We start from the raw sequence: 20682 nt of genomic DNA on the forward strand, positions 1-20682 counted from the left end.
CAGACCCCCTGAGATGTCTGACCATCCAGATGGGCTCCCCAGCCCCAGGCACTTGCGTCTGTAGTAAGGCGCTTGTCCACAGGAAAGGTCCACACCAGGCCCCTTGAGAGATTTGCCTGGTCTCTCCACCACCAAAGAGCCCTTTTCGTCCTTGACGAAATTTTTAGCTGTTTTTCCAAAGGATCCTGATGGGACCAGCTTGACAGAACCTCCCTCTGAAGGGGTCTGGAATGGAACCTGGCCCACTGAACAGCCGGGATTGCTGCCGTAAGCAGGCCCAGAATTGCCATAGCTGTCCTGACTGAGACTGTCTGGTTGCTCTGTATCCGCTGTACAGCTAGCTGCAACTTTTCCTGTTTTTCCAACGGCAGGAAAACTTTCTGGAGAATCGAATTTAACGTATACCCCAGAAATTTCATTTCCTGTGAGGGGGTCAGGATTGACTTCTCTAGATTTAGAAGCCATCCCAGGCCCTCGAGGTGAGACTGGGCCCTCTGGAGATTGACTAGGACCTGCTCCCTGGAGTCTGCAAAAAACAAAAGGTCGTCCAGGTAAGGGACGACTGGAATCCCCTTCAATTTCAGGGGCTCCAAAGCCTCTGCCATAATCTTCGTAAAGACCCTGGGAGAGGACGAGAGTCCGAACGGCAGAGCCCTGAATTGGAGGTGCCATACCGAACTCCCCACCTTCAATGCCAGGCGCAGGAACTGCTGCGATGCCTGATGAATTGGTATATGAAGGTAGGCATCCCTTAAATCCAGGGATGCCATGAAGCATTATGGGGTCAACAGCTTTGTAAAGGAGAAAATTGTATCCATCCTGAAATGTTTGTACCGAATGAACCTGTTCAGGAATTTCAGATTCAGGATTAGACGGTACTTCCCTGAGGGTTTTTTCACCAGAAAAATATGTGAGTAAAAACCCCCGCCCTGCTGATTTACTGGGACTTGAATCAGAACCTCTTGCTGTATCAGCTCCTGTAACAAAAGCTTCATTGCAGAGGCCTTCTCCTGATCCCTTGGCAATGTTGTCACGTAAAACCTGCTCGGGGGTAGTTCTGAAAACTCCAACCTGTACCCCTGATCGACAACGCTCTTCACGAACAGATTTGGAGACAGCCTGTCCCATTGTTCGCGAAAAGCTGACAGTCTCCCCCCCACTGGGGAGATATTGTCACTTGCTCTTAGGGGACTGCTCTGGGGGAGATCTAAAGAGGACTCCACCCTTGCCTTTGCCCTTCTGTGAACCCCATCTGCTCTTGCGCTCCTGGTCTTTTTTATGGGACTGCTGAAAAGCACGAAAATTCTTTTTGGCAATCTGCTTTTTCTTAACTGGAAAAGCCTTCTTTTTATCGGCTGTTCTATCCAGCACAGACTCTAAATCGGGACCAAAGAGCAAGTCACCCGAGAAGGGAAGACCACACAGCTTGACCTTAGAAGCAGTGTCCCCAGACCATGTTTCCAGCCAAACTGCTCTCCTAGCTGAATTTACAAGAGCCGAAGACCTAGCGGCCAGTTTAACCGATTCTGCTGATGCATCCGCCATGTATTTGACTGCATTCAGGATCAGTGGAAAGGACTCTAAGAGATCCTTGCGGGGTGTCCCCGCCTCAATATGGCTCTTCAGCTTCTCTACCCAACATTCCAGATTCCTGGCCACTACCGTAGCTGCCATTGCTGGTTTTAGACTGACTGACGCAGCATCCCAAGCCTTTTTAAGGATGGAGTCAGCTTTTTTGTCCATTGGGTCTTTAAGGATCCCCATATCCTCAAAGGCTAGATCCGTTCGTCTGGATACCTGCGAGAAAGCTGCATCGACTCTGGGTTTCTTGTTCCAAACCTCTGAGTCCTTATCTTCGAAGGGAAACCTTCTCTTGAGAGCTTTAGAGAAGAAAGGGGCTTTTTCTGGGTCCTTCCACTCCTTTCTCACTGAGTCTGAGAGGACCCTGTGGACTGGAAAAACTCTCCGTTTTGTTTCGTCCAACCCCTGGTACATTTTGTCATGAACTGACAGTTGTACTTTTTCTTCTTGAATTTCTAGAGTAGTGTAGATTGCTTTAAGAATATCATCTACTTCCTCTAGTGATAGCTTGAATTTGGAGCCCCTGCTATCTTCTTCCTCTTCCTCCTCCTCAGAATCCCTGAAGGAGATGAGAGTACTACCCCCTTCGTCTCCAGACTCTTCAGTTTCCACCTGTCTGGATGACGACACCCTGGGGCTGGGCGGTAAGTTCTGAGGCTCGGTCTGTGCGGGAGGGTTTTGTATCAGGATGGACCTGACTGAACTCAAGGAGTTTGTCAGCTCTTTAACCGAAGAAAACAAATCCTTATATTGTTGAGATGTTTCCTCTTCCACCAATTCTCTGATACAATTTCTGCACATTGCCTTCTGCCATGAATCTCTGAGGGGGGTCTTGCAAGAAGGACATTTTCTCTGACCTGGTCTAGCTTTTCCTAGTGATTTTTCCTGAAACGACATACAGGTTTAACTCACTAAAAGCTCTCAACAACCAGTTGCTTAACACCAAGCCAGTGCAGAGACCCACCACCAAACAGACCACTAGTGAGACCCCAGAACTAGGCTGCAAAAGGTCAGAGCGAAGTCCACCTCTGACCTGCAGCGACAGGCCCCCAAGAGGGGGAACAGACAAAGACATAGCCCAACAGTAAAGCAGAGGGTGCCAGTGCACCTTACGTACCTGGGCTGGACCGGTGCTAGGGGCGCCTGTCTCCGCCATAGCTGGCTTACACTCTTCCATCGTTTGCGTGAGGCAGCTATCACAAACAGCTCTGTCATTTTAAATTTTCCCGGCCGCCGCGTCATCAGGGCCGGCCGGAAGCGGAAGCACGCGGTCACCTGACCCGCACCATGATCCCTGCGTTCCAGGCGCTGAACCACGGCGCCACGCCCCCTCAGAGCGCCCGCGCGTCACCGTGAACGACGCCGTCGCCGCCCGGGACCCGGCGCCGAAAACGGAGCCATGCCGCTGACCTGCAGCGGCCTCCGCCAGCAACAGAGCCCTCCCTGCGCTAACCAGCGGACACCGGGCACCCGACGCCGGCACTCCGAGGGTCCTTACTCCCGTGAGATGGCGGGACCAGGAGCTCCAGGAGTCCTCTCCCCGTGGAGATGCTGCTGGGGGTCAAAAAGAAACAACCTGCAACGAAAGGTAAGCCTTACTCCCCTGCAGAGAGTGTAGCTCTCCCTGGTTCAGGCACATGCTTCCTCCAAGGAGGAAACACAATAACTGAAGCCATGGAGGAAGAGGAGGTGTTTTTAAAGTGGGCATGTGTTTCCTAATTACAAGGTGGAGCTACACTCTCTCCGGGGTTGTCCTGAAAGGCGATTTGAGAAAAAACGACAACAGTAAAGTTAGCCCAATTTTTGTGTAGAATGTGAAAGATGTTACGCCGAGTAAATAGATAGCCAACATGTCATGCCTTGAAATTGCAAACACTGTTATGGCAACAAGCAACGGTACCTAAAAATCGCCATAGTCAACACTTTAATTTTTTTTTACAGTTACCAGTTTAGCGTTAGAGAGGAGGGCTTTTGCTAGAACTATTGCTCTCGCTGCTCTAATGATCGTGGCGCTCCATCACATGTGTGATTTGAACGCTGTTTACATATTCGGGTCGTGATTTACGCATGCGATTTCTTTGCTGCGCGACCTCGCAAGGGCAGGGGCGCTTTAAATTGTATTTTTTTTTACATTGTCACTTAAAAAAAAAAAAAAAAGAAAGAATTCTGATCCCCTTTATTGCTGTCACAAGGAATGTAAACATCCCTTGTGACAATAGGTGGTGACAGGTACTCTTTACCGAGGGATTGGGGGTCTAATACAGTGGTTCTCAACCCTGTCCTCAAGCACCCACAACAGGCCATGTTTTAGGAATTTCTCTTAGATAAAATAGCTGTCCAAAATACCAAGTCATTGACTCTGATTTATAGATTTCTGTGCAAGATAAAGGAAAACCTGCAAACATGGCCTGTTGGGGGTAATCAAGGACAGGGTTGAGAACCACTGGCCCAAAAGACCCAAATCTCTCCTTTGCACTTCAAAGTATTCAGAGTGCCAAAAACAGCGATTCTGAATACTGTAACTTTTAATTTTAAACAGTGCCACTGGCAGCAGAGTAAACCGGAAGCGACGTTGTGACGTCGCTTCCGTGTTTTAACATAGGAGTCTGGAACAATGCAGTTTCCAGCTTTGTTCCAGTCTCACTCTACCCGCCGAAAATGCCGGATTGTAGATCGGGTCTCCCGGTGGGATTGGGAGGCCCAGGAAGAGCAGCGGAAGGGACGTCCATTCCCGCTCCATTAGGATAACAGCTGAGTGGCTTGTAGCCGCGCATCGGTTGTTATCCCTAAAAAGCTGACCACCCTCTCAAAAAAAAAAAAAAAAAAAAAAAAAAAAAAAAAAAAAAAAAAAAAAAAAAAAAAAAAAAGGTACCGGGGTGATAACTGCAGCTGCCGGGATCATCCCTATTTAACCCCTTAAAGCCAAGGCTGCATATGTGCGTACGATCGGCACTAAGGGGTTAAACTAAAGGCCACTGTTGACCCTTATACAGATTTTTCTGTATCAATAGATTTCTATTAAAGTTTTACAAGTCAAAGAGCAATGGCTGGATACAAAGAATTTGGCAATTTGACAGTCACAGGCCAGAGGTGCTGATGCCCCAAATGGCACAATAGACTGAATAGAATACATACAGGCCAGCTACGGGAAGACACGATGGTCTGATAAAGTATATTTATAAGGTGAGGGATGTAGCCTGCATAACCACAGTGCAGAGCCGGACCACCAATGTATATGATAAAGCAAATGTCTGGGTAATCCAATTGCCAAGTTGGAGCCATCCAGAAAGAACCATACGGTATTAAAAAGTATGAAACAAGAACATGAGAAAAAGACCAGTAGCAGGGAATAAAAAAAAGAAAAGAAAAGTGGGAATGTATGGTGTATAGGAGGTAGATAAAACTTCACTGCCGGGAAAGTAATCTCAATTTCCTGAGATATATGTAGAAAGAAAAAAAGAAAAAAAAAAAGTACAGACAAGCGTTACATTGTCAACAGAGAGCAATTAAAGTAATTTTAAACGTCATCAATGAATCCAAAACTTTCTGGATTTTGCCCATAGAGTCACCCAATAAGGCAGCCATTTTTTTTTTTTTACGTGTCAGATACTGGGTTACTTTATTCCTAACGAAGGATGAGCTCAGGCATGTTCGCAGAGCCTGCCAGAAAGTAGACACTGCACTGCGCTAATCACAGGCAGTGAAACATTTCCCGTTCTCTGCAGCTGTGCATCGGGACAATGTCTCACTGCCTGTGATTAGCGCAGTGCTGACTTCCTAGCGGGCTCTGCACGTGGGCTGTGCGAACATACTGGAGCTCATCCTTATTCCTAACCCGTTATCATCCACATAACACAAAAGGTGCAACAGCAAAAGGGTGACCATTAATGCCCACACAATGCCACTGCCCATATGCAGTTTTCATTTAACTCTGATTGTTCTACGATGCTGCATGACCTCCGACTTTGTCTGGACAGTGCTGATGATGATGATGACATGCACCTTCCCAAAAAAATAAATAAAAATAAAATAAAATAAAAAAAGCTCTAGCAATGCACACCAAACTGAGCATGCACAGAGTGCATCCTAGGGTGCTGCTCCATCAGGAAATGGACTGGGGTCAGTAAAAGAAGGGTAGGATCACAGAAGACAGGATTAAACTGGCCTTTTCACACAATGTGGATGATTAACCCCTTAGGTTCTACAGTGAGTATAACCAGCATGCTTTCCTGCATATACAGACTGATTGTACTGTTGCCGTTTTAGTAGAACTTCAATGGAGGTCATCTGCAGGCATGTGCACAACTTGGTTTCGCCCCACTTCTGAGGCCTGACGAGACGTCACACACTCACCCAGATTGGTGTTACACAGACAAGTGTGAGTGCGAGGAGGCGGCTTGGCCTGGTGCGTCTCCAGCGTCTGTTGCACAAGCTGTTCTATGGAGAATTCGCTGGTTCCGTTTCCATTGCTGCAGGACCATTTAATGCCGTGAACTGTGGAGGAGACAGAAAGGTGAACTAGTGACCTCCTCATAGATCAGTGCCATGTGAGACTTTCCATTGTCAGCACAACAACCCCCCCCCCCCCCCCCCCCATTCCCCATGACAGTCTTAAAGTGGACGTAAAGCCATCTATAAAATGGTTACCTTTCCAGTACGTGCCGCTAAAAGACTAACACTCCCATCAGTTGTACTCTCAACCAAACGGTCAAACCATCCAATGGCTGGCGTCATAACTGATCACATGTGCAGCACCATAGCAGTTGTAGATTAAACAGAGGTCAAGATAGCAGCTTCCTTGGGTGAAAACGATAGGAGGGTTTACTTCCCCTTTTTATCTGACAAAGTGGAAAACTGGGATGCTTTATAACAGGAATGCCATCTAACCTTCCATTATTCCCCAATGACTGGGGCTGGAAGGAAAAGAAAGGGGCAAACCCGTCACCTAAAAATCTTCACCCTAAAGAGAAAATGAAGCTGTGCTCAAAAAACAGACAGGCAGAGGGTAAAGAACTAGTTACCAACATCGCCTGCAGACTCACAGCTGATCTGGCGCCCCCCCCCCCCCCCCCATTATGGATACACCATGCCTCATTCTGCACTGTGAAGGCCACCATTTTGGTGGAGGCAGGACTTTCCTTCCTCATGCCCTCTCACTGTCAGCCTGTACCTCTGTATGTAGGACTTGTCAGTGGACTATGCAAGCGCTCATCAGCAACCCTACAGCTCATTAAAACGACAAGTCCATCTACTGCGGTGGCAGACCGAACTTGCCGTTTATTAACCCACAGAAATCTGTGAATGAATGACGCCGACTGTGTGGGAGGAGCCCTGCTGTTTTCAAAAAGTAACAGCGGGTGCAGGGAGAAGAAGATCCCCAGCCCGCTGTCCAGGGATGGGAGAAATTGGAGGGGGGAGGAGCAAGTTACAATGTTGCACGCTCAATACGGGTGGAGCATGTAACATGTTCCAAAGCAGAACTCCTTGAATACAACTCTGTTAACATCTGATTATGATGATCAGCAGAATGGCCCTCTGAACCCTCCCCTGGGGGATCCTAGGGCTTACACATGGGTTTGAGCTGACTGATCAATTCCTCTTTGCTCCATTTCATCCATTCCTTGCGGTCACTGCTGGTGGAGCAGAGAATTGGCCCGCAGATCTTCCCGCAGTCCTCGATGGCTGGGACATTGAGATAGTGGACCAGGACAATGTCGGGGTTCTGAAAAAAAAAAAAGACAAGCATCGTGTGTTACAGCAGCAGGAGAGAGGCGAATGAATGCAGCAGAAGGACAATAAAATTTGGCAAAAGGAAGGAAGGAAGAGGAAAATGACAGATCTATATAAGCTGACTGCCAAAACAATGCTTTCTAATTCTTGCAGCAACACAAAAAAAACTCGCCTGTGATTTCTCTACCCCCCAATCATGCACATAGCGATTTGTGACCGATATTGGTTCATGTCATTGCAAGTGACTGAGCTATTACTATTCCCCCATCCCACACACAACCAATCCCTTCACCCCCCCCCCCCCCCCCCCACATTAAATACATTTTTACTCACCTAAAGTAGAGCGAGGTAAAAAAAGTTTGATCCCTTGCTGATATTGTATGTTTGTCCACCAACAGAAATAATCAGTCTATAATTTTAATAGTCCGTTTATTTTAACGGTGAGAGACAGAACAAAAAATAAAAAAAGCATCTCAAAGAGGTTATAGATTTTCATTTTAATCTCTTGCCGACCGCCTCACGCCGATATACATCGGCAGAAGAGCTTGTACAGGCAGAATCACGTACCTGTACGTTTCCCTTTAAGAGGCGGCAAGCGGTTGCCCGGCTCCATGAGTCAGGTCGCGGGTCCCGTGGACTCGAGCGCCGCGGGGATACCCACGATCGTCTCACAGAGAGGAAGAACGGGGAGATGCTAATGTAAACAAGCATCTCCCCATTCTGCCTAGTGACAGAGTCACTGATCTCTGCTCCCTGCGATCGGAGCAGAGATCAGTGACGTGTCCCAGGGCACGCTTAACCCCTACACTGGCCCCTAGTGGTTAACCCCTTCACTGCCAGTGTCATTTACACAGGAATCAGTGCATTTGTATAGCACCGATTGCTGTATAAATGACAATGGTCCCAAAAATGTCCAATGTGTCCGCCATGTTGTCGCAGCTACGATAAAAAATTGCTGATCGCGGCCATTAAAAAAAAATAAAAATACTAATAAAAATGCCTAAAACTATCCCCCATTTTGTAAACACTTGCGTAAATGAATTGCTTATTGCGATTTTTTTAACCAAAAATACGTAGAAGAATACATATTGGCTTAAACTGATGAAAAAATATGTTTTTTTATATATTTTTGGGGGATATTATAGCAAAACGTTAAAGTAAAAAAATGCTTTTTTTTTTTTTTTTTAATTTGCTCTTTTTTGTTTATAGCGCAAAAAATAAAAACCGCAGGAGGTGATAAAATACCACCAAAAGAAAGCTCTATTTATGGGGAAAAAAAAGACGACAATTTTGTTTGGGAGCCACGTCGCATGACCGCGCAATTGTCAGTTAAAATAACGCAGTGCTGAATTGCAAAAAGTGCTCTGGTCAGGGAGGGGGTAAATTCTTCCGGGGCTGAAGTGGTTAAGGAGTGAAATAAGTATTTGATCCCCTATCAGCGAGTAAGATTTCTGGCTCCCAGGTGTCTTCTATACTCTTAAAGGAAGTGCTCCTAATCTCAGCTTGTTACCTGCATGGTCCTCCTGCCCAAGAACGCACATCTACAGGCCCATCTGAAGTTTTCTAATGAACATCTGAATGATTCAGAGGAGAACTGGGTCAAAGTGTTGTGGTCAGATGAGACTCTTCCCCCCCCCAAAAAAACATTGAGCTCTTTGGCATCAACTCAACTCGCCATGTTTGGAGGAGGAGGAATGCTGCCTATGACCCCAAGAACACCATCCCCACCACCAAACATGGAGGTAGAAACATTATGCATGGGGGGCGTTTTTCTGCTAAGGGCTAAAAAGGCATGATATACGGGCCATGTACTGTACAATCTTGGGCGAGAGCCTCCTTCCCTCAGCCAGGGCATTGAAAATGTGTCGTGGATGTGTATTCCAGCATAACAGTGACCCAAAACACACAGACGAGGCAACAAAGGAGTGACTCAAGAAGAAGCACATTAAAGGTCCTGGAGTGGCCTAGTCGGTCTCCAGACCTTATTTCCTTAGAAAATATGTGGAAGGAGCTGAAGGTTCAAGTTACCAAACGTCAACCTGGAAACCTTAATGACTTGGAGAGGATCTGCATAGAGGAGTGGGACAAAAACCCTCCTGAGAAGTGTGCAAACCTGGTAGCCAACTACAATAAACGTCTGGCCACCAAATGCCAACAAGGGTTTTGCCACCAAGTCATGTTTTGAGAAGGGGTCAATCATTGAAATGCAAATCAGTTTATAATACTTTTTTGAAACGCGTTTTTCTGAATAGGTTTGTTATTCTGTCTCTGTTAAAATAAACCTACCATTAAAATTATAGACTGATCGTTTGTCAGTGGGCAAACAAACAGAACCAGCAGGGGATCAAATACTTTTTTCCCCCCTCACTGTATTCGTCATGTAAGCCACCTGCCTCAGCCTTCTCTATTGACTAACTCTCTCTGCTAACAGGAGGTGGGGTACTTCTTCAGGTGTCCAAGTGACTGCCTACGCGATGTTGAGCGTACATACTGGCTGTCCAGGGTTAGCGTCCTCTTTTTGACTCCAGAAGAGGCTATTGACGGCCCCCTGTTCTAGGTTGCAGAAGAGACTATTGCCAGTCCAGTGGAGTCCTCTCCCAGGTTCCAAAAGAGGCTACTTCTTGTCCAGAGGTGTGGTCCTCTTTCAGGTTCAAGAAAAAAAACTAGTGCTGATCCAACCGAGTTCTCTTTCTGGATCCAGAAGAGGCTATTGCTGATCCAGAGGCGCCCTCTATCAGGATCCAGAAGAGACTATTGCTGATCCAGCAGAGCCATCTCCCAGGATCCAGAAGAGACCCTGGCTGATCCCGAGGAGCCCTCTATCAGGATCCAGAAGAGACTATTGCTGATCCAGCAGAGCCATCTCCCAGGATCCAGAAGAGACCCTGGCTGATCCCGAGGAGCCCTCTATCAGGATCCAGAAGAGGCTATTGCTGATCCAGCAGAGCCATCTCCCAGGATCCAGAAGAGACCCTGGCTGATCCCGAGGAGCCCTCTATCAGGATCCAGAAGAGGCTATTGGCAATCCAGCCGAGCCCCCTCTCTGTATCCCCCAGAGGCTATTGCTGATCCAGCAGAGTCCTCTCTCTGGATCCATAAAAGGCTATTACCGACCCAGCAGAGTCCTCTCCCAGGATCCATTAGAGACTATTGCCCGTGCAGCATAGTCCTATTCCAAGTATAAAGAAGAGGCAATTGCCTCTCCAGGGGTGAGGTCCTCTTTCTGGTTTACAAAGAGGCTATGGTCGGTCCAGCAGTGGACTTAGGCAAGTTGAGAATGCTATCATTTTCATGTTTAATCGCATGTAGGCACACCAGGATAAGTCGGCAAGCACGGTGAGGGTCATGTTTTTTGACTTCTCCAGTGCTTTTGATACTATCAGGCTGGATCTTTTGGGTCGAGAGGCTAGCAGCAATACAGGTTGATGTTTCCCTTGTGTCATGGAGTTTAGGCTACCTGACAGGGAGACCGCAGTATGTGGGTTTGCAAGACTGTGTCAGAAAGGGTGATCAGCCTCAATGTTAATTACTGAGACTTACATTGCTCCTGTCAATTTTAGCAGCAAGCTATGGGGTTTGGTTGTTGTATGTTTTTTGGGTTAGGCTGATAGTTTTTTTTTTAGGTGTTCTGCCTTACCTGTTGTGTTGTATTGTTTGAGCCGGGGAATGCCCCGAGGCTATGTTCTGTACTTTTTCTTTTAAAACGATTAAAAAGAATTTATAAAAAAAAAAAGAAAAAAGAAAAGGGTGATCAGCAATATTGGGGGTCCCACAGGGGATAGTTCTCTCTCTCCCCCTTTTCTTTTTACTGTCTACACCACTGATTTCAGCTACCAGAGTCTTGCCATCTTCAGAAGTTTTCTAAAGACTCTGCGGTAGTGGGATGTATCAGGGATGGGGAAGAGACTGAGACTGTGGTGGAGAACTGTCACAAGATGTGAGATTAATCATCTGAATCTTTAAGCTCTGTTCACATCTAGGTGTTTTTTGGAGCGTTTTTCTGCTCTAAGCTACAGCTCTAAAAACACCCAACAAGATAAATCCCATTCATTTCAATGGTCCCTGTTCACATCTGAGCATTGTGTCACCTAAAGCAAAATGGCATCGCTCAAAAAATTCCTGGAGCTTCTTTTTTGGCAGATTACGGGTGACCTTTTGATCTGTACAAAATCGAGGTAAAAAACAAAACGTGCGACTTTCTGCCTGAAAACAATATGCTCAGATGTGAACAGAGCCTAAATGTGAGAAAGACGAAAAGGAGCCGGTTGTGGATTTCAGAAAGGAGGAAGATATGGAGGTAGTAGAGAGTTCCAAGTATCTTGGGGTGCACATATATAGTAAGCTGGACTGGAGTAAGAACACCGAGGTGTTCTATAGGAAGGGCCAGAGCCGCCTCTACTTTTTGAGGAGACCGAGGTCCTTTAACATCTGCAGGATGACGCTGAAGATGTTTTATGAGTCTGCGGTGGCCGGCACTCTCCTGTACGCGGTGGCCGGCACTCTCCTGTACGCGGTGACATGCTGGGGAAGCAGGTTTAGGGTGTCCGACACCAACAGACCCAACAAAATGATTTGCAAGGCCAGCGATGTTGTTGGATTGAAATTGGAGGAGTCCTTTACAACAGCGTTGGATAGAAGACTGTTGTTCAAGTTGCGTTCAATCTTGGACAACTCCTCCCACCCACTCCACAATACGCTGGTCAGTGAATGAATGAATGAAAGAAATACTTGTATAGCGCACAATGCGAACTGAATCGCCTCTAGGTCAGTCTGTGGAGTACCATCAGTGACAGATTGTTACACCCACGATGCACCACAAAGCGACACAGGAAATCATTTTTGCCTGTGGCCATCAAGATATACTATTCTTTTCTGGGAGGGCTGGAGGTGAAGAAGATCTAATTCTGGTTGTTCATAATCAGGATTTTGTGTTTTTGTAGTATGTTGGCATTGTGTTGGTTATTATTTGGGATGGTGTTAGAGAAAGTGGTGTATTATTTGTATTGGGTAGTTTTAATTGTCTGTTATTTTAATCTGTTATTTATTCTATGTTGTATTTTTAACTGTATGGGTGTTTTATATGCAGTATGGTGTTAATTTTGTTTATTGGTGCTAATGGCTGTTATTGGTAATTTTGTTGCGTTTTTGTATCTTGCTCAGTCTATTGTTGTAATGTTTGTCTTTGTCAAGTTTGTCTCTTTTCGAAAAAATTTCCCTTGGGATTAAAGAGGAACTGCAGTCTGCTCACATAATTTGTAATAAAAACATCTTTGCCATTCTGAAGCTTCCCTCCAACCACTTTGCATACTATTTTAGATATATTGTGATTCTGTATCTGCCAAATATGCTGCAGAGATCTCCCTCTACTGAGTCTGGCTGCAGCCATTTTAACTGTGGGCAACTGAAGCTGCCGTTTGTTCACTTCCTGGATTTACAGACAGACAGAGACAGACAGAGACAGAGACAGAGACAGAGACAGAGACAGAGACAGAGACAGAGACAGAGACAGAGACAGAGACAGAGACAGAGACAGAGACAGAGACAGAGACAGAGACAGAGACAGACAGACAGAGACAGACAGACAGAGACAGACAGACAGACAGACAGACAGAGACAGACAGACAGACAGACAGACAGACAGACAGACAGACCTCCAGCTCTCATTGGCCCTCTTATAACTCCTTCCCCTCCCTTCCTGGCAAATTCTCAGGAGAATGTGAGAGCTGTGCGTAATGTCATAAGCCTAGGCCAGTGATGGCAAACCTTGGCAGCCCAGATGTTTTGGAACTACATTTCCCATGATGCTCAACCACACTGCACAGTGCATAAGCATCATGGGAAATGTAGTTCCAAAACATCTGGGGTGCCAAGGTTCACCATCACTGGCCTAGGCTAATGACCAGACAAGAAACAGGAAGTGGGCTGTATAAAGGATTTACTGGCAGAAAAAAAAAAGTTTTACTATCCAAAGTTAAAAAGTGATACCAAAGGATCGTTTTTTTTAAATAAAAAACATGTCATACTTGCCTCCACTGTGCAGCTCGTTTTACAGCTCTTGCGGCTCCTCCCCGCATTAGATAACCCCCTTGGAGAAGCGCTCTCCCGAGGGGGTTACCTTGTGGGCTCGCTCCAGAGTCAATCATAGAGGCTGAATGCAGGACTCGACCTGATCCCCCCCCCCCCCCGAGTCATTGGATTTGACAGCAGTGGGAGCCAATGGCTGTGCTGCTTTCAAATCTATCCAATCAATAGCCAGGAATCCGTGGAGAGCAGGGCGGCGGGGACGTGCCGACGGAAATTCAGGGCTCGGGGGGGCTAGTGACTGCCAGGTGTTTTTTTTCACCTTAATGCATATGATGAAAAAAAAAAAACACAAACCTCTACAACCCCTTTAAAACAACAAGGGCAGAAGATTTAATAGATGGAAAGATAAATGACTGAAGTTCGACTTTAATAAAAGTATTCTGTATAAAAACTTTCAAACTAATGGGGGAAAAAAAAAATAAAAAAAATAAAAAAATGTGCAGCATAGATTAGAGGGGGAGCTTATATTTGCCCATTAGAGATGAGCTCGACAATAGCATTGTTCTGCACTTTGTGATTATTATTTTTTTTTTTTTTTTTAAGATTGATATTTTCAGTGAAATCATAAATGATATTTAGCGCAGCAATATTTTAAACCAACTGTCCTTGGTGGGGGGGTCAGGGAGGAAGAATTTTTCTTCCTCCTGCATGGCGGTGGGTGGGGTGAGGAGAGAATTTGGCATGGTTTTGCCTTGCTCTGGAAGATCTTTGTAATTTAAGCGAATGCACCTCTCTGCTCTTTCAGCCTCAAATATATGTTACATTGGTTACAAATACTGTAGTAGGCTTACACTGCAATGTCCGCTACACCAGTGGTCATCAACCCCTGTCCTCAGGGCCGACTAACAGACCAGGCTTGCAAGATAACTGAAATACATCACAGGTGATATCATTTGCTGCTCAGCGATTGCCGTATTCTGGTCTGTATCTCCCCCCCAAGGTAATACATAAAACCTGGCCTGTTAGTCCACCCTGAGAACAAGGTTGATGACCACTGATCTACACAACATAGAAAGGAAACTGGACAGGTGACCTGCTGAGGACACCTAGTGGCTGCACACGAAGCAGCAAGGCATGAAGCAGCCTTCACCAGTTCAACTCTATACTGCAGTCTATAGGAGATATTTACTATACGGTCTTCCATTTCCTATGTACGATTAAAGCAAAGCACATGCGCTTTAACTATTCAACCCACAAAAGAGACGCAGTTACACCATGCAGGTGTCAAAGCCTCTGCATCCATGTGATGCCCATATACTCCCATCAGCGGTGCTCCCCTACTCCTCAGACAGCACTGAAATCAGCTGTAGTGGTGATTCAGGGGAGTAGCGAGATCACCCCACAGCCACCAGATAAGGGCTGAAGCCCAGCAACTCTGTTGGCCCAAGCACCATCAAAGGGTTGCAGGTCACTTGCTCTCAAAGCCACCGTCTATCAGAATACAACAGGTGGAACAGCAAATAAGTCACTGTGAGCTTCTCACAATGTGCACTAGAAGCTGCAGCAATATGTAAAGCTTAACTATTTGCCTGACCAGCAGCCGTCATTGTACTGCGGCAGGTGCCCGCATATCGCCGTCATTGTACTGCGGCAGGTGCCCGCATATCGCCGTCATTGTACTGCGGCAGGTGCCCGCATATCGCCGTCATTGTACTGCGGCAGGTGCCCGCATATCGCCGTCATTGTACTGCGGCAGGTGCCCGCATATCGCCGTCATTGTACTGCGGCAGGTGCCCGCATATCGCCGTCATTGTACTGCGGCAGGTGCCCGCATATCGCCGTCATTGTACTGCGGCAGGTGCCCGCATATCGCCGTCATTGTACTGCGGCAGGTGCCCGCATATCGCCGTCATTGTACTGCGGCAGGCGCCCGCATATCGCCGTCATTGCACTGCGGCAGGCGCCCGCATTTCGCCGTCATTGCACTGCGGCAGGTGCCCGCATTTCGCCGTCATTGCACTGCGGCAGGTGCCCGCATTTCGCCGTCATTGCACTGCGGCAGGTGCCCGCATTTCGCAGTCATTGTACTGCGGCAGGTTGGCATGCTCCTGTGAATCGCCGTCAATGTACTGTGGCAGGTTCCCCGCAGTGACAGAACAAGGATCTGCCTATGTAAACAAGGCAAATCTCTGTTCTGACAGGAGAGATTATAAAGATTCTGTCTTTCTGCTATGCAGGAAGACGGATCTGTGCGTTTCCCCATGCAACCCATAACAACCCCCCCCCCCCCCCCCCATACTCAAAACACAGCAATTAATGTCTAAACATCTGCTGGTAACAAAAGTGAGTACACCCCTAAGTGAAAATGTCCAACTTGGGCCCAAAGCGTCGCTATTTTGTGTGACCACCATAATTTCCCAGCACTGCCTTAACCCTCTTGGGCATGAGGTCACCAGAGCTTCACAGGTTGCCACCGGAGTCCTCTTCCACTCCTCCATGATGACATCACAGAGAAGGTGGATGTTAGAGACCTTGCGCTCCTCCACCTTCCATTTGAGGATGTCCCACAGATGCTCAATAGGGTTTAGGTCTGGAGACATGCTTGGCCAGTCCATCACCTTTACCCTCAGCTTCTTTAGCAAGGCAGTGGTCATCTTGGAGGTGTGTTTGGGGTCGTTATGTTGGAATACTGTCCTGTGGCCCAGTCTCTGAAGGGAGGGGATCATGCTGTGCTTCAGTATGTCACAGTACATGTTGGCATTCATGGTTTCATCAATGATCTGTAGCTCCCCAGTGCTGGCAGCATTCATGCAGCCCCAGACCATGACACTCCCACCACCATGCTTCACTGTAGGCAAGACACACTTGCCTTTGTACTCCTCACGTAGTTGCCGCCACACACGCCTGACACCATCTGAACCAAAATAAGTTTATCTTGGTCTCATCAGACCACAGGACATGGTTCCAGTAATCCATGTTCTTAGTCTGCTTGTCTTCAGAAAAATACTTGCAGGCTTTCTTGTGCATCATCTTTAGAAGAGGCTTTCTTCTGGGATGCCATGCAGACCAATTTGATGCAGTGTGTGGTGTATGGTCTGAGCACTGACAAGCTGACCCCCCCCCCCCCTACCCCTTCAACCTCTGCAGCAATGCTGGCAGCATTCATACATCTATTTCCCAAAGACAAATCGCTGGATATGACGCTGAGCACGTGCATCAAACTTCTTTGGTCAACCATTACGAGGCCTGTTCTGAGTGGAACCTGTCCTATTAAACAGCTGTATGGTCCTGGCCACCATGCTGCAGCTCAGTTTCAGGGTTTTGACAATCTTCTTATAGCCTAGGCCAGTGATGGCGAACCTTGGCACCCCAGATGTTTTGGAACTACATTTCCCATGATGCTCACCTACACTGCAGAGTGCATGAGCATCATGGGAAATGTAGTTCCAAAACATCTGGGGTGCCAAGGTTCACCATCACTGGCCTAGGCCATCTTTATGTAGAGCAAAAATTATTTATTTCAGATCCTCAGAGAGTTCATTGCCATGAGGTGCCATGTTGAACTTCCAGTGACCAGTAAGAGAGTGGGAGTGATAACACCAAATTTAACACACCTGCTCCCCATTCACACCTGAGACCTTGTAACACTAATGAGTCACAAGACACCGGGGAGGGAAAATGGCTAATTGGGCCCAATTTGGACATTTTCACTTAGGGGTGTACTCACTTTTGTTGCCAGCTGTGTAGACATTATTGGCTGTGTGTTTAAAAAAATAAAAAAAGTTTAAAGAAGAATAGAGTTAATTTGTGTCTTTTATATCTGCCTACTGTTCAGCTTTAAAGGTTCGACATGCCAATACACAGGAACAACGCAAGGCAAGCCGGAAAACTGAGTAGAGGATGTGATTGGATGGGTGATGAGGCACTCACCTGCAGGAGCCAATAGCAGCGGCGGTGGAAGGTGGGGACGATGGAAGAGTGGACGTAGCATCCGTACAGACACTGCAGAGACACGAGAGTCAAACGTGTTGGAGACTAGAGATTTATAGACACCACCAACCCCCCCCCCCCCAGTTAATGTGTGATGGGAGACCAGAGATTTATATAGACACCCCCCACCCCACCGCTAGATAATGTGTGATGGAGACCAAAGATTTAGATACACCACCAATCCCCCCCTCATGGTAATGTGTGATGGGAGGCCAGAGATTTATAGACACCCCCCCCTAGATAATGTGTGATGGAGACCGAAGATTAATATACCCCGCCAAAATAATGTATGGAGACCAGAGATTTATATAGCCCACCAATCCCCCCTAGATAATGTGTGATGAAGGCCAGAGATTTATAGACAACCCCCCTCCCCAGATAATGTGTGATGGAGACCAGAGATTAATATACCCCGCAAGCCCCCACCAAGATAATGTATGGAGACCAGAGATTTATATAGCCCACCCCCCCAGATAATGTGTGACGGAGACCAAAGATTTATATACCCCCGCAACCACACCCCCCCCCCCCCCCCCCCAGATAATGTGTGCTAGAGACCAGAGATTTATAGACACACCTCCCCCAGATAATGCATGATGGAGACCAGAGATATATATACCCCACCAACTCCCCCTAGATAATGTGTGATGGAGACCAGAGATTTATATACGCCACCAACTCCCTACTAGATAATGCAGGCCAGAGATTTATAGACAACCCCCCCCCCCCCCCCCCTCAGATAATGTGTGATGGAGGCCAAATATTTATATATCCCACTAATCCCCCCTAGATAATGTGCGATAGAGACTTGAGATTTATAGACACCCCCCCTAGATAATGTGTGATGGAGACCAAAGATTAATATACCCCGCCAAAATAATGTATTAAGACCAGAGATTTATATAGCCCACCAATCCCCCCTAGATAATGTGTGATGGAGACCAGAGATATATAGACACACCTCCCCCAGATAATCCATGATGGAGACCAGAGATATATATACCCCACCAACTCCCCCTAGATAATGTGTGATGGAGACCAGAGATTTATATACCCCGCAACCCCCCGCCAAGATAATGTATGGAGACCAGAGATTTATATAGCCCACCCCCCCAGATAATGTGTGTTAGAGACCAGAGATAAATATATACCCCACCAATCCCCCCTAGATAATGTGTGATGGAGACCAGAGATTTATATACCCAAACCCTCCCTGACCCAAGTCCCCTCTTCCGTAATATGAAGACCGAGGTCAGCCTCACCTCCATCCCTTGCACCTTCAGCTTCATGTGGTCTTCCCGTGTGGTCTTGCCATCTTTCCTCTTCTTCCAGCAGTAGCCATCTTTTCTGTATTTCACCTTCTTGCGGTTGTAAAGGATGATGGAACCATTCTGTGGTCTAAAGAGCAAAGGGGGAAAAGTCTGAGGTCATTATAAAAAGTTTCGCATTTATGGGGGCGTGGAGCGTAAATCCCAGCCGACCACCCAAAAGAAAAAATTAAATGCAGCACTTTAATTAGAAAACCAAAAAGTAAAACTACTACACGTCCCAAAACGGAAGAGCCATAAGTCACCTAGACATACCTTTGTTGTGGATAAACCCGCCCAGGAGCCCCGTACTCCAGCACTTGCTGAAACGCACCTTAGGGCTAATATTTTTTCCCCCTAATAAAGTTCACCCAGCAGTTCCATTTTATTTTATTTTTTTAAATGGTTGCAACACTCAGATGATATTTAGTGCTACCCCCCTGCAATAACTCCTGTCTATCACTAGATGTCCTCAGGTTTCTGGGTTGCTACTCAACCTGGAAGACTAAGGACACACAGCGAGTACAAGGTGTCATGGACCTAGAGTTGCCTCCTCATCCCTTTAAACCCGAACACATTAATTATACAGGTTCTGTGGCTGATTAAGGTGGCAATTAAAAACTCATTTGTTGCCTTATCTTCATTTAATTAGCCTCGGAACCTGTGTAATTCATGTGTTGGGGTTTAAAGGGATGAGGTGGCAACCCTACCTGGACCCCCTCCCCCCTGGCGTCTTAAAAACACAGTATACCATCAGTATAGACCTACTTAAAGTGGACCCTCATCCTCCTTACCCCCATATCATCATAATCCCTCCTTTCACAAAAATCAGAACTTTTACAAATGTTATTCATTCAATTTTGTACTTCTCCCACAACCCTGCACTTCCTTTATTCTCACCCAGGCAAGGACAACGTTTGCAGCACCAGCAACCTTCTGGGAGACTTATTCCTGCATCCCAGTAGGCCGTAGGCATTCTACCGAGCATGTCCTACGACCATGTCATTGGAAGCCTGGCTGCCTCCTACTGATTTTTGCAGCCAGCGCCCCGATAACACATTACAGAGCATACCCATCATCAGGAGGCCGGCTGCATGAGCCAAGGGAGAAGAAGAAAAAAAATAAAAATAAAAAAATAAAAAGACAGCCTCCTGGTGGCGCTGCAATACCGGATTAAATGATTCCTCTTGTAGTAGAATTTCATATTAACCAATATATATTATATTATTCATATTAATTTGCATATGTTTTATTGCTAATATAATTATTATTCATATTATTAAATAGTAGTGGTCTTATCAATATTATTATTCAATAGTAAAGCAATAGTTATTCATTTATACTATGTTATTCCATAAATATAGAGAAAGTCTTCATTTTTAAAAATGTTGAACTTTAGATGACCTCTCTGCTTCGTGCTGATATTTTTTATAAGACCTTCACAAATTTACTAAGTCAAAGTATTAGGATAGTTCATTTTTAGTTTTTAATTTCACCAATTAGAAAACAAAAGTTTTTGACAACAGTTGAACTACAGCCCAATAAGATAACATTCCTTAAAGTTAATAATCATTGTCAAGGATAAGTGATAATTCTTGTACTGGTATTATAACAATAATAATAATGAATATGGGAACGTTGTGTTTACCGTATATACTCGAGTATAAGCCGAGGCCCCCAATTTACCCCAAAAAAACTGGGAAACTTATTGACTCGTGTATAAGCCAAGGGTGAGACATCCCTGTGTCCCGTCCGTCCCTGTGTCCCGTCCGTCCCTGTGCTGTGCTGTCCGTCCATCCCTGCCTACCTGTGCCAATCTGCAGCCTCTGTGTGCCACGCTCTCCTCCTGGCAGACGGCGGCCATTCCTCTGTTCAAAAGCCGCGCCTCCCTCTCTGTGATAGGCGGAACACTCAATTTCCCAGCAGTCAGTGTTCCGCCTATCACGGACATCCTCTCATCCTCGTCCATAGTATGAGAATGAGCGGATGTCCGTGGTAGGCGGAACACTGACTGCTGGGAAATTGAGTGTTCCGCCTATCACAGAGAGGG

General features: G+C 46.4%; 1 protein-coding gene across 6 annotated transcripts in view; it reads right to left on the bottom strand.

The window, feature by feature from the left end:
* CAMTA2 (calmodulin binding transcription activator 2) overlaps positions 1 to 20682 on the bottom strand; it is a 142918-nt gene that overhangs the window by 85815 nt on the left and 36421 nt on the right. For all 6 annotated transcript variants that reach the window (XM_077470856.1, XM_077470859.1, XM_077470858.1 and 3 more), the window contains exons 5-8: positions 18588 to 18723; positions 17266 to 17337; positions 7150 to 7303; positions 5935 to 6075 (exon numbers count right to left, since the gene is read on the bottom strand). In XM_077470856.1, coding sequence (XP_077326982.1) covers positions 5935 to 6075; positions 7150 to 7303; positions 17266 to 17337; positions 18588 to 18723 — 503 coding nt within the window. The remainder of the gene's footprint in view (positions 1 to 5934; positions 6076 to 7149; positions 7304 to 17265; positions 17338 to 18587; positions 18724 to 20682) is intronic.

This window comes from Lithobates pipiens, unplaced genomic scaffold, assembly GCF_037356315.1.
Source record: "Lithobates pipiens isolate NorthernLeopardFrog02 unplaced genomic scaffold, aLitPip1_a1.2 Scaffold_8, whole genome shotgun sequence".
NCBI classification, from domain to species: domain Eukaryota; kingdom Metazoa; phylum Chordata; class Amphibia; order Anura; family Ranidae; genus Lithobates; species Lithobates pipiens.